This window comes from Nomascus leucogenys, chromosome 2, assembly GCF_006542625.1.
Source record: "Nomascus leucogenys isolate Asia chromosome 2, Asia_NLE_v1, whole genome shotgun sequence".
Classification (NCBI taxonomy): Eukaryota; Metazoa; Chordata; class Mammalia; order Primates; family Hylobatidae; genus Nomascus; species Nomascus leucogenys.
In genome coordinates this window covers 150977305-150992056 of record NC_044382.1, presented here as the reverse complement: position 1 = coordinate 150992056, position 14752 = coordinate 150977305, and the positions used below count along the sequence as shown (strand labels likewise).

General features: G+C 52.5%; 1 protein-coding gene across 1 annotated transcript in view; it reads right to left on the bottom strand.

Moving 5' to 3' along the window:
- CRISPLD2 (cysteine rich secretory protein LCCL domain containing 2) overlaps nt 1-14752 on the bottom strand; it is a 90636-nt gene that overhangs the window by 51464 nt on the left and 24420 nt on the right. Inside the window, exons 3-6 of the mRNA XM_003272497.2 lie at nt 12698-12816; nt 9241-9373; nt 8089-8204; nt 3950-4050 (exon numbers count right to left, since the gene is read on the bottom strand). Of these exons, the coding sequence (XP_003272545.1) occupies nt 3950-4050; nt 8089-8204; nt 9241-9373; nt 12698-12816 (469 nt within the window). The remainder of the gene's footprint in view (nt 1-3949; nt 4051-8088; nt 8205-9240; nt 9374-12697; nt 12817-14752) is intronic.

The following is a 14752-nucleotide window of genomic DNA, read 5'->3' as shown; positions in this document are numbered from 1 at the left end:
GTCCATAAGTCCCACCAGAAGTAATTTGCCTTCAGCTGAAAGGCCAGCAATATATCTTTATTGTCCTACCTCAGGGGTATATCAACTCTCCAGCTTTGTGTCATAATCTGATTCAGAGAGAACTTGATTGCTTTTCTTCTGCAAGATATCACACTGGTCCATTGCACTGATGACATTTTGCTGATTGCATCCAGTGAGCAAGAAGTAGCAGACACGTTGGACTTATTGGTGAGACATTTGTGTGCCAGAGGATGGGAAATAAATTCGACTAAAATTCAGGAAACTTCTACCTCGGTAAAATTTACAGGGGTTTAGGGGTGTGAGGCCTGTTAAGGTATTCCTTCTAAGGTGAAGGATAAGTTGCTGCATTTGGCCTCTCCTACAATCAAGAAAGAGGCACAATGCCTAGTGCACCAATTAGGATTTTGAAGGCAACACATTCCTCATCTGGGTGTGTTACTCTGGCTCATTTATCAAGTGACCCAAAAGGCTGCCAGTTTTGAGTGGGGTCCAGAACAGGAGAAGGCTCTGCAACAGGTCCAGGCTGCTATGCAAGCTGCTCTGCCACTTGGGTCATATGACCCAGCAGGTCCAATGATGCTTGAGGTGTCAGTGGCAGGTAGGGGTGCTGTTTGGAGCCTCTAGCAGGCCCCCATAGGTGAATCACAGAGGAGGGCTCTAGGATTTTGGAACAAGGCCCTGCCATCTTCTGCAGATAACTACCTTCCTTTTGAGAGACAACTCTTGGCCTGTAACTGGGCTTTAGTGGAAACTGAACGTTTGACTATGGGTCATCAAGTCCCCATGTGACCTGAACTGCCTATCACGAACTGGATGCTTTCTGACCCATCGAGCCATAAAGGGGGTCATGCACAGCAGCATTCCATCATCAAATGGAAGTGGTATATATGTGATTGGGCTCAAGCAAGTCCTGAAAGCACAAGTTAGTTACAAAAAGAAGTGGCTCAACTGCCCATGGTCTCCACTCCTGCCACCCCGCCTTCTTTCCCCCAGCCTGCACCAATGGCCTCATGGGGAGTTCCCTATGATCAGTTGACAGACGAAGAAGAAGGTGTGGTTCACAGATGGTCCTGCAGGATATGCAGGCACTACCTGACAGTGGACAGCTGCAGCACTACAGCCCCTTTCTAGGACATGCTTGAGGGATGGCAGTGAAGGGAAATCTTCCCACTGGGCAGGACTTCAAGCAATGTACCTGGCTGTACACTTTGCATGGAAGGAGAAATGGCCAGATGTGCGATTATATACTGATTCATGGGCTGTAGCCAATGGTTTGGCTGGATGGCCACAGATTTGGAAGAAACATGATTGGGAAATTGGTGACAAAGAAATTTGGGAAAGAGGGACGTGGATGGACCTCTCTGAGTGGTCAGCAACTGTGAAGATGTTTGTATCCCATGTGAGTGCTCACCAAAAGGTGACCTCAGCAGAGGAGGATTTATTAATCAAGTAGATAGGATGACTCATTCTGTGGACACCACTCAGTCTCTTTCCTCAGTCACCTCTGTCATTGCCCAATGGGCCCATGAACAAAGTGGCCATGTTGGCAGGAATGCAGGTTACGCATGGTCTCAGCAACACGGACTTCCACTCACCAAGGCTGACCTGGCTACGGCCACTGCTGGGTGCCCAATTTGCCAGCAGCAGAGACCAACACTGGGCCCTTGATATGGCACCATCCCTCAGGGTGATCAGCCAGCTACCTGGTGGCAGGTTGATTATTGGACCTCTTCCATCACAGAAAGGGCAGAGGTTTGTCCTCACTGGAACAGATGCTTACTCTGGATACAGGTTTGCCTATTTTGCGCACAATGCTTCTGCCAAGACTACCATCCGCGGACTCACAGAATGCCTTATCCACCGTCATGGTATTCCACACAGCATTGCCTCTGACCAAGGCACTCAATTTATGGCTAAAAAAGTGTGGCAGTGGCTCATGCTCATGGAATTCACTGGTCTTACCACGGTCCCCATCATCCTGAAGCAGCTGGATTGACAGAATGGTGGAATGGCCTTTTGAAGTCACAATTACAATGCCAACTAGGTGACAATACTTGGCAGGGCTGGGGCAAAGTTCTCCAGAAGGCCACGTATGCCCTCAATCAGCATCCAATATATGATATTGCTTCTCCCATAGCCAAGATTCACGAGTTGAGGAATTAATGGGTGGAAGTGGAAATGGCATCACTCACATTCACCCCTAGTGACCCACTAGCAAAATTTTTGCTTCCTGTTCCTGCGACATTAAATTCTGCTGGCCTAGAGGTCTTAGTTCCAGAGGGAGGAATGCTGCCACCAGGAGACATAGCAAAAATCCCATTAAACTGGAAGTTAAGGTTGCCACCTGAACACTTTGGACTCCTCCTACCCTTAAGTCAACAGGCTAAGAAGGGAGTTAACAGTGTTGGCTGGGGTGAGTGACATGGATTATCAAGATGAAATCAGCCTACTGCTCCACAGTGTAGGTAAGGAAGAGTATGCATGGAATACAGGAGCTCCCTTAGGGCATCTCTTAGTATTACCACGCCCTGTGATTAAGGTCAATGGGAAACTACGACAGCCTAATCCAGGCAGGACTACAAATGGCCCAGACCCTTTAGCAATGAAGGTTTGGGTCACTCCACCAGGAGAAAAACCATGACCTGCTGAGGTGCTTGCTGAAGGCAAAGGGAAAACAGAATGGGTAGTAGAAGAAGGTAGTCATCAATACCAGCTATAACCACATGACCAGTTGCAGATATGAGGACTGTAATTGTTGTATTTCCTCCTTCTTTTGTTAAAAACTTATTTGTGCATGTACACACTTGTACTAAGAAAATATCTTCATATTATTCCCTTTCTCCTTTATCATGGGACATAAGATTTATTAACTTCATATCAGCATTTAAGTTTTGTTAACTTTATGTCATAGCATTTGGGTTGGGGATTGGTGAGTTTCCAGTTTTACGAAGGATAGTTGTATTCTGTTAGGTGTAATTGTGATCTTATTATTGTCTTTATTTGCAGATTATGTATGATCTCAGGAGATGTGTATGGGTTCAAGTTGACAAGGGGTGGACTTGTGATAGTTAATACTGAGTGTCAACTTGATTGGATTGAAGGATGCAAAGCACTGATCCTAGGTGTGTCTGTGAGGATGCTGCCAAAGGAGATTAACATTTGCGTCAGTGGGCTGGGAAAGGCAGACCCAGTCTTAATCTGGGTGGGCACCATCTAGTCAGCTGCCAGGGCAGCTACTGTATAAAGCAGGCAGAAAAATGTGAAAAGACTAGACTGACTTAGATGGAGGCTGGGAGCAGCCTTCATCTTTCTCCCATGCTGGATGCTTCCTGCCCTCAAACATCTGGCTTGAAGTTGTTCCACTTCCACACTCGGACTGGCTTTCTTGTTCCTCCACTTCCAGATGGCCTATTGTGGGATCCTGTGATCATGTGGGTTTAATACTCCTTGATAAACTCATATATATATATATTTATATATATCCTATTAGCTCTGTCCCTCTAGAGAACCCGAATACATGGCCTTATATGGTCCTCCTGCCTCAGTCTCCCAAAGTGCTGGGATTACAGGTGTGAGCCAACGTGTCCCGCCCGTGGCCTATTTTATATGAAACTGTGAATGCTAATGAGGGTGAGCAGTGCGTCTGCATTTAATGCTGTGTCCAGCATCCACAGAGCCCGGCACAGGAGATGCCCATGGGAAGCCATTTCTCGGGGCAGTGGAGCTCTCCAGGGGCCTGGAAGCTGAGCCTAGACCCTGGAGATGAGGCTCAGCTCATCACGGAGGCGGGAGAAGCGTGCTGAGAGCGTCTTCAATAGGGCCGGGAGGGGTGACTGACTTCTTTAATTCCCCCGTTTTATGTAACGCTGTCGCATGACTCAGACTGAGGGGAAATTCACTGCAAAAGTGTTGGGAGTAAATTTCCTACCTCGGTAACACAAGTTGTTCCTGCAGCTGCCTCCATAGCTGGGCGGGCACTCAGAGCAGGGCCGGCCATTCTTGTAGGGGGCTTCTCCAATCCAGTTCCCCCTGAGGACAGACCCAAACACAACCGTCAGAGGGAACCACCACGTGAGGCCTCAGGACTGATCCTCTTCCAAGGCCCACTTGAGTCCCTGAACACCGCCACTGACAGGTCGGGGGGAAGGTGTGTGCTGTGGGAAGCGGGAAAGGTGGCTGTCCCAGGCCCCTCCCATGCACAGAGAGTCTAGAGAGCTCCAGAATCCCAGCGCTTCTGCAGAAGGGAGCTACAACATGCCCTTCCACCCAGTATCTTTGCCCTGGCTGGCTGTCGGCCCCGTGGCCCCCCTTCCACCAACACAGCTCCGAACACTGTCAGGGCCCCTGGATCCCAACACCTTAGCACTGAAAAGCTGCCAGGACCCCCTTTCAAGCCATTTCTCAAATGTGTAAAGCCGGCCTGTTCCGGAGATGTCTTGCGTTTCCCAGTTTTTACCACACACCATCCCTGGGCTGTGCCTTCACGCTGCTCCTCACCCCATCTCCCCAACACCCCAGGAGGGAAGAGCTAGAATTCAATACTTTTGCAGAGGAGGAAACTGAGGCACAGTGAGGTTAAGTGACTTGCCCCATGTCACAGAGCAAGCAAGTGACGGGGCTGGGATTTGAACCCAGGCTGTCGGGCTCAGAGCCTTAGTTAGGCACGCTCTACTCTAGGGGCTGGGTCAAAGGTCCTTTTGGGTCACAGTTGCCCTCTGCCTCCCTCTGGAGTTCCCAGGGGCAGGAAAACTGGAGGCCGCACCATAGGCTTTCCCCAAGGGCCAGGTAGCGGTGGTGAGCGGAGTCCCCAGGCCCTTCCTGCAGCTCCTGGGCTGTGAAGAGCAGGCTCCCAGGGTTGGGCCCCAGGCTGCCAGCGTGTGCCCTCAGCCAGCCTCCTCCAGCCCCAGCCTCCGTCTCCCTTTCTGTAAAATGGGGTCACGGCAGCAGGGCTGCTGTTGAGACTGAGGGAGCGACCGTGGGGAAGCCCTTGGACCGGCACCTGACTCATGGGGAAGGCTGTGCTCTGAGCATTGGGGAAATCCACAAGCTTGTGCGGGGAACGCTCTGATGCTTTTCAGGGAAGATGGGGAGGGGCCCTGCCAGCGCTGGCCAAAGACAAAACGGCAGGAAACACGCTGTGGGGCTGATAGGCATCCGTCCTTACGAGAGTGGCCTAGAACTTCCCGCGGCCCCAGAAACACCCTGGCCTCACCGAGGGGCCTGTGGGCAGGGGAGGGGCAGTGGGCTGTGCAGTGCGGGAGGACAGGGCTGGGCACTGTCTGGTGTTATGACCTGCACACAGCCTCTCCCACCCTCTCACATTCCGGAGGCAGAATGACCGCGTCCGTGCCATGCCACAAGACATCCCTGCTCAGAAACCCCTGTTCAGATCCCCGGGAGTCTTCGGGATGATGCCCCCAAAAGGAACATCACCAAGGGACCGAGACGGCCCAGAGCCCATCCTGTGTCTGGATGAAGCCCAGTAGGTTTCTCAGATGATTGTGGCCCTGTCATGGGTACGTCCCACTGCCCGTGCCTAGTTTCCCCTTGAGTCTAGGGATCTATATTTCCTCAGACAAACCACACCACCGACGCTCCCAGCTCAACCCTAATACTCAGGTTTGGCATTGGTGGAAGGCTGGCTGGGCACCAGGTCCTGCAGACAAACAATCTCCTTAATTTTTGAGACAGGGTCTTGCTCTGTTACCCAGGCTGGAGTACAGTGGTGTCACCACAGCTCACTGCAGCCTCAACCTCCTAGGCTCAAGCAATCCTCCCACCTCAGCCTCATAGGTAACTGGGAATACAGGCATGCACCACCACACCCAGCTAACTTTTTGTATTTTTTGTAGAGATGGGGTTTTGCCAGTTGCCAAGGCTCGTCTTGAACTCCTGGGCTCAAGCGATTCTCCTGCCTTGGCCAAAGGAGGCTGGGATTACAGGCATGAGCCACCGCATTGGCCAGTCTCCTTAATTTTTGAATAGCACTGTGAAGTACCTTCCCTCACATACAAGGCCGTCTGTGTACACACCCACCCCACCCCTTGTCGGGTTGGGAATCCCCCTCAAGGGATCTGACCCCCCCACACACCCAAACTCACCCTCCCAGCCACCCTCCGCACCCTGGTGCCTGGGACAGTGTCCTGCATAGCCCAGTGGCTCAAGCCCTCTCTCTAAGAAAGAGGCCATGGACAGCACGCAGTAACACGCAGCAGACAAAAGGAAAGAATCGGTGATCATGCAACACCACGGGGAGACCTCACCCATGTGATGTTGAGCAAAACACCATTTGGGGGCACAGGGAGTGTGCTGTGTGGCCCCCTTCATGTGAGGTCCCACACCAGACACCACAGACCGACGGGAAAGACGCTGGAATGGTGGTCACTTTGCAGGGCACGACAGAGTCTCTGGGGCACAGGAGACACTGTCCATCTCCATCTGGAGGGTAGTTACATGGGGTAAAGGGCTATTGTCATCGACTTTCAGTATGTTTCTCCCCAAATCCCAGTGTTGAAGCCCTCACCCTCAAGGTGACTGTACTTGGACACAGGGCCTTGACGAAACTAATTAAGGTTAAATGAGGTCAATAGGAGAAGTCCTGATCCAACAGGAGTGGTGTCCTCATCCCTCACCACCACGTAAGAAGGCGGCTGTTGGTGAGCCAGGAAGAGAGCCCCCACTGGAGCCCGATGCTGCCGCACCTCGATCTGCCACCCCTTGATCTGCCACCCCTTGGTCCAGGGGACTTCCAGCTTCCAGAATGGTGAGAGATGAAAGTCTGATGTGTAAGCTGCCCAGGCTGTGGTGTCTGTTGTTGCAGCCCCAACAGACTAAGGCATGTGAGACTGCGTTGCACTGTATACTTAAGATGAGTATATTTTACCATATGGAGGTTATTCCTTTTTTTAAGGAAGCAGGGGGCAGCTACAGAAGGAAAGAATTTCATTTCTGATAGGACCTCCTAGTGTCTATTTTTTATAGAGTCAAGTCAAATGATTCCTCATTCACCACCTGCCACTGGGCCAGGAATTCCACCACCTTGGACCAGTCTGCTGCTTTTGCATGGTGCCTGCATCCCTCCCAGGCAATGACATACCCACTGCGCTTATCCATGTGGGCTGCTGAGCCACGCCACGCCACCGCAGGCACGCCAGATGGTTTTGAGAGGGCTTCTATTTTTCCTCTCAACCTCAGCGATTCCCCCTTCATCCCACCTTTTCATAACTACTCCTGATCCAAAACAAATAAATGAGGTCATTCCCGTTTCATTTAGTCATTGAGCAAACATGCCCTGGGCCCACTCTACACAGGGCACGGGGCAAGAACAGCGATGGCCAGTAGCCAGCACGCAAACCTCACGCCATGAAATGGGGGAGTGGCTCTCCAAGAATCAGCACATATTTGTCCTACTAGCAAATGAGTCAAGGGCTGGACGCCACACTGATGATCTGAGCATGCTACAGGCGGATGAGGCACCATGATCAGGAGGCTGCATGTGGACCCTCTTTGGAGGGAAAAAGAGAAGCTAGGCTTTGTGTGAACATCTGTTTTCTAGGGTGCTGTCTACTGCACATTTTCAGAGAAAAATAATCATACTGCCAGGGCAGACCATGCCGGTTGCCCAGCCAGCAGCTATTCCCGCTTCTGACTTTGTTCAGTTGGTCCCAGAGGATGTCTTGCAAAGCCATTTGGGGCAATCTTGTTCCCCCTCATCTATGATTGGCCGAATTCCGGCCAAGAACATAAGGAGAAAGTATGCCAGTGTGCAAAAGACCTAAGGAGAGAGCCCTTTGACCATCCTTCCTTCTGCTTGGGGAGATGTGATGTTGGTGCTGTGCAGCCATCTCGGGACCATGAGGAGAGAATGGTATGGCAGGAAGACAGAAAGGACCCGAGTCCTTGTTGACACTGCTGAGCTATTAAGCTAAGCAGATGCACCAAACCCTAGATTCTTTGTTATGTGAGATAATAAAGACTTCGCTGCTCAAGCCAGTTTTCACTCGGTGCTCCCTGGCAAGCAAACACATCCCAACCCCCACTCCATACAACCGCATCAACTTGTCTTACTTTGGAGAATAATTGCAGACGAGGTAGACCGCGTTCTCCCAAACGTCTCCCCAGACGGTCATCTTCCGGCAGGTGTTCACAGCACAGCCGATCTTGTTGGTGGTGGCCCAAACTATCTGAAAAGATGACATCTGTGTGTCACAGCTCGAGGGACAAGGCACAAAAGGGTGATATCATTTGGCCTGGGTGTATAAGGTGCTGGCACTAAAGAGGTACGTAGTGAAGGGTAGGGGAAGCAGATATTAGTCCCTAACCCATTGAAGATACATACATTTCCTTAAAAAGCAAAGCAAGTGGGCCGGGCGCGGTGGCTCACGCCCGTCATCTCGGCATTTTGGGAGGCTGAGGCGGGCGGATCATGAGGTCAGGAGTTTGAGATCAGCCTGACCAACATAGTGAAACCCCGTCTCTACTAAAAATACAAAAATTAGCCGGGCATGGTGGTGGGCACCTGTAGTCCCAGCTACTCTGGAGGCTGAGGCAGGAGAATCGCTTGAACCCGGAAGGCAGAGGTTGCAGTGAGCCAAGATCATGCCACTGCACTCCAGCCTGGGTGACAGAAGGAGACTCCGTTTCAAAAAAAAAAAAGCAAGCAAACAAACAGACTCCCACACAACGAAAATGCCCCGCAATGTTAAATTGCCATAGAAGTTTTCTCGGTTGGGTGCAGCAGCTCACACCTGTAATCCCAACACTTTGGGAAGCTGAACGGGGAGGATTGCTTGAGCCCAGGAGTTTGCGACTAGCCTGGACAACATAGCGAGACCCATCTCTAAAAAAACAATACAAAAATTAGCCAGGCCTGGTAGTGCACAATTGTAGTCCCGGGTACTCAGGAGGCTGAGGTGGGAGGATTCCTTGAGCCCAGGAGTTGGGGGCTGCAGTGAGCTAAGATCACTGCACTCCAGCCCAGGTAGGAGGGAGACACTGCCTCAGAGGAAAAAAAAGTTTGTAGTGCTCACGCAGTTTCTGGCCTTGCTGGTAACAAACAGCTTATTCTACCGGCTGTACTTTGCATAGAACTGAATTTTTAAAAATTAAGGCAATAACAGCGCAGAGGCTTTACAGATTTGGCAACAATCCCCCAGGGGCAGGGGGTGAATGACTGGGATTGGGGTGCAGGGCTGAGGTCGTGGCCAGTCCCCGAGTTACCTGTGTGTAGTGCGTGCACATGGGCCCCGAGCACCTCTCTGGACACCAGGGGTTGCACTCGCTCGGGTAGGGGTAGGTGTAGTCCTTCACCTCGTCATACCAGGACTGCACGTGGAACCCGGGAGAGCGATACCTGCAGGGCAGAAACCGCTCACTTAGTCCCAGCCCCTCCCCCAACCCGCCAGTGGAGACAGCGGCAGCCAGGGGCAGGAGGGACGGAGGGAGGCCGAGGAGGGGGAATAGCCCCCAATTCCAGCAGCAGCCACGGGCAGCCGGGAGGGACGGAGGCCGAGGAGGGGGAACAGCCCCTAATTCCAGCAGCAGCCACGGGCAGCCAGGAGGGAGGGAGGCTGAGGAGGAGGAACAGCCCCCAATTCCAGCAGCACCTGGTACAGGTGCTTAAAACCACGATCATTGAGGAGCTCACCTGGGGCCTCTAGTAGGCTCCTCGGGTGGCTCATACACCACCTGCATGTGCAGGAAAATCTTAACCTGGCTCTTAATGAGTCCTTTGTTATGTCAATTAGGTGTTTATTTTCAGGTACATTGGAGAAAAACTACCCAGCCCATGAAGCCCGTATTTCACAAATATTGTTGTCTAAGACAAAACCTGATTAAGACGTGAGTGCAGTTAAGGCCGAACATGGTAGCTCACACCTGTGATCCCAGTACTTTGGGAGGCTGAGGCGGGTGGATCACCTGAGGTCAGGAGTTGGAGACCAGCCTGGCCAACATAGTGAAACCCCGTCTCTACTAAAGATACAAAAATGAGCTGGGCGTGGTGGTGCACGCCTGTAATCCGCAGCCACCAGCTGCACCTGTCCCTGGACATCCTCCACGGGGTCACCGCTTCATGCCTACCACCCCCTTGCTTCAGCCTTGGCCGCCAAGGTTGGCACCATTTTTTTTTTAACTAGGGAAAACACCAAACTGGACGCAAGTCCACAGTCCCACTGTCACCAGCAAGTATAAACAAAGTGGTTTCGATGAAGAGAAAACGCTCACGGGGGAAATGACCGTTTTTAAGGGCCATGTGGTCGCCGAGGCAGTTAGAGGTCTTGTAACAATTACTGTCTGGAAGCGGAGCGCACAGCAGCGGTCAGCGGCATTTGCAGAAAGGCGTGCACACAGTGAGGAGGCAGGAGCAGAGGGCTGCTGGCCACTCATCCGCTCCCCTGCAGGCTCAAGGTCACGCAGACTCAAGGCTGGCACTGGCACGGCTGTGGGGAAGGGAACCCGCGGCTGCCCCGGGGGGCCGTGCAGAGTCAGGGGCTCTTTTGCAAAGCAAGTTAGCAAAATTCCTTAAGAAGGGGGGAAGTCTGTGTGCCCTTTGGCCCAGCAATCCTCCTTCTCAGGAGTAATCCTAATGAAATCATTGAAGTGAGACAAAGCGAAAAACAAAAAACAAAACTGAATCTGCAAGAGCCAACGGGTCAACTTTGGTCTGTCCACATAGGGACCATTAGGGCGTTTGCAGGGCGACACTCATGACAACTGTATCACTGAAAATTGCCTGACATTGTATGAAAAGGAAAAAAAAAAAGATTTCAAAGTGATCCAGGCTACAGCCGCAATGCTGTAAAACTATGTCGGCACCCAGCCAAGTGCTACAAAGGAGCCCAGAAAAATGAAAAGAGCTGAACCAGGCTAGTGGAATTATAGATCTCCCTGCTTTAGACACTTGACTTTCATGTTATTGTAAGATTTTTTTTTTTTTTTTTGAGATGGAGTCTTGCACTGTCGCCCAGGCTGGAGTGCAATGGCGCAATCCTGGCTCACTACAGCCTCCGCCTCCAGGGTTCAAGTGATTCTCCTGCCTCAGCCTCCCGAGTAGCTAGGATTACAGGCGCCCGCCACCATGCTCGACTAACTTTTTTGTATTTTTAATAGAGATGGGGTTTCACTATGTTGGCCAGGATAGTCTTGAACACCTGACCTTGTATTCCGCCCACCTCGGCCTCCCAAAGTGCTGGGATTACAGGCGTGAGCCACCGCGCCTGGCCTGTAAGACAGTTTTTATAAAAAGCTAACTTCACCAAAGAGAAAACCATGGTGTGAATTTGCCTCTCTGAAGTCATAGCTGTTGATCCACCATGACACCTGCCCAGGTTTGTCCTGAAAACCCACGGATGCAGGGGAAGGTGTGGCTGCCCGTGGCCCAGTGAAACCCAGGCTAGGAAATTCCTCTGTGGGAAGTGAAAGCAAACCCTCACCTACATTTTAAGAGGCTGTCTAAAGCCCAGTCCAACTTTTCAATAATTAGGGCAAAATGGATGTCGATCCAGGTCCTGGATGGGTCTGAGGACGTGAATTCTGGCCTTGGGCATGGCACAGTCACCGGGTGGTTGTTAAGTCTTATGTGGTCTTAGTTGTTATCCTGGGGGTGGTCAAAAGACATTTTTCCACTTTCTCCAATGAAACCAGCTCTCAGCCCCCAGGAGGGGACTTCTGGCCTCTTTGGGAGCACGCATACGTGGTCCAGGTTACTCTAGGGAAGGCCAGTCGGCTGTGTTTAACAGACAAACATCAATGCCTCCTGTGGGAGAGGGGACAAACCACTCCCAGACAGGGAAGGAGAGGGGACAGAACACTGCCAGACACGGAAGCTTCGGGGGTCTGGAGAAGTTAGTGAGCTTCCGGACAGCCGGATGATGCAGGGAAGGCAGTGGGCAACTTCCCAACGGGGGGAATGTGGCTCAGGCTTAAACAGAGAGCAGAGCCAGACAGAAATGACCCACCACGAGCAGAGCACTTCACCCCACAGGAACGGGGACTCAAGAACTCTGCACAGGAGATGGAATGGAAACCCTGAACTATAGGCCGGGTGCGGTGGTTCATGCCTGTAATCCCCGCACTTGAGGAGGCCAAGGTGGGTGGATCACTTGAGGCCAGGAGTTTGAGACCACCCTGGCCAATATGGTGAAAGCCTGTCTCTACCAAAAAATAAAAAAATTACCCAGGCGTGGTGGCACATGCCTATAGTCCCAGCTGCTCGGAACGCTGAGACTCGAGAATCACTTGAACCCAGGAGGCATAGGTTGCAGTGAGCCGAGATTGCGCCACTGCACTCTATCCTGGATGACAGAATAAGACCTTGTCAAAAAAAGAAGGAAGGGAAGGGAAGTGAAGTGGAGGGGAGGGGAGGGGAGGGGAGGGAAGGGAACCGAAGGGAAGGGAAGGGAAGGAGGGAGGAAGGAAGGAAAGGAAGAAGGAAAACCCAAACTACAAACTTTAATCAATCATCAGTGTCTGGGGTCAGCCAACCAAGCTTGAATACATTTTGTCAGTCACTCAGGAGTGTTCCTGGGTGCCAAGCCTCAGTTTCCCAGAATATCGATGGGACGGGTGGTCTGTCTCACTCTCTTTGCAGGCTAAACTTGATAATGGGCACAAGTGCTGAGCCCGGCACACGGCAATGGGGGCCTGCGGCAGCTGGAGAGGAACTTGTGGCTCTTACCTGCCCCAGTGGGCGGCCAGGTTCTGCCCGATGGACACCAGCAGACTGGTGGGCCCGTGCTCCCAGATGCACTGACTGGCCCACGCTGCAGCAGACTTCTCCAGTTCGTCATCCCAGGTCTGTAGGAGAAGGAGAAACAAGAACTGGGAGGTGAGGGTGGGGGAGGGGCCAAGAACCATAAATACAGCAACGCCCCAGTCTGGGCTCCCGTGGAGCCTACAGCCAATGATCTGCTGCTGTATGGCTGGGTTCCTAAATCAGCCAGGGGGGCGTGGCAGGCCAGAGGTGCCGGCTTCAAGCCTGTCCTCAGGCCCCCTGCTGGGCCTCTAACTTGCGAGAGGTCCTGGGCAGCTGCCTTCTCTCTGGGCCTCAGTGTCTGTTCTGTGAAACAGGAGTGGCCATGCTGAGTGACCTCTGAAGGTAACACGGCACGCTGTGTGGAAGAAAAGGGAAGATCAGCAGCCATCTCTAGGGACGGTCTTGGCCTGGAAGCCCCTCGCGATGACCCCAGCTTCCTCTCCTTACTACGCATGTTCCAGGCACACCAGGCCTCGGGCTTTACCCCAGTCTTTTCGTTGCATTCTACAGGGGGCCCCTGAAGCAGGCGCTTCTTATCTCCATTTCACAGGCAAGCACATCAAGGCTTGAAGCAATGCCATTTTCCCTGGGTCCCACAGCCAGCCGGTTGCAGACCCAGGATTAGAACCCAGGTCTTCAGGACCTTGGACCCTGAGCTGTCACCATGTATGCAGTTATGTGTGGGCCACAGCAGGTAATAATCAGATACTACTCCTAGGCCAGGGGCTAGCAATAAATTATCCGTGTGGCATTGGATTGGAGCTCTGAATGCTGGTCCTGGAAGGGCGGTGTGAACCTAGGCACGCAGTTACCCTCTCTGAGCCTCACTGTCCTTATCTGTAATGTGGGTATGTCCACAGCCCTCAGTGTGAGCAGTAATGGGGAGGGGAAGCCTACGAGGTGCCCAGCCCAGGGCCTGGCTGCAGTCAGGGAGGTTTTATCCACGTCAGCCACACTCAGGCCTGCAAAGAAAAGCAGACGAGGGCCCCTGCAGGGGATTTTAGGTTCTCACTGGCCACCCGCGGGGCAACAGGGCGAGAAAGGCCCTGAGATGAATGGGTGCCGCATTTCAGTTGGAAGATAGAAAGTGCCGGGGATGGGCTCGGCGCAGTAGCTCACGCCTGTAATCCCAGCCCTTTGGGAGGCTGAGGCGGGCAGATCACTTGAGGTCAGGAGTTGGAGACCAGCCTGCCCAACATGGTAAAACCCCATCTCTACTAAAAATACAAAAATTAGCCGGGCCTGGACAAAGTAAGACTCTGTCTCAAAAAGAAAAGAAAAGAAAGTACCAGAGATGGACGGCAGGGATGGTTGCACAACAGTGTGAATGTACCTAATGCCACAGAACTGCACACTTAAAAATGGTTACAATGGTCAATTTTATAGTCCGTATATTTTACCACAACGAGAAGAAATTGACAAGAGATGTCTTCAGCTTGCCCAGATCCCTGCTCACCTCCCAGCACCGCCCATCCTGAATCAGCGGGGCCTGAGCAGGGGCCTGGGCAGAGACTCTGAAGACAGGCTGGCCCCAGGAACACACATGCCTCCTGGGGAGAGAACTCCATGAACAGAGCAAGCGTGTCCTTTCTCCTCTGTGGAGGAACAGACGCCAGGCAGCCCTGGCACAGCTGGCAGCTGACGCTGCACTTCCTCCCTGGAGTCCTCCCGACAGACGTGCCAGCTTTAAGCAGGCAGAGGCTGGCCACCCACCCTCTGCACACCCAGCCCTGGGCACACAGCAGATGCTCAGGGAAGACAGTCCTGTCTTAGCCCTGGGACCCCCGAGCAGGGAGTACCTGCCCAACACAACTGCATGCCTCGCTTCCCTCTCTCCCCGTGTCCCAGCAAGACTCCTCAATGGCCAAGGGGCAACAAACCTTGAGTTTTGGAGAGGTTAAGTAGCATGCCTGAGGTCACACAACCAGGAAGCCTTTCACAACCCCCTCTTGTCTGGCTACTAAGGGGCGGTCTTCC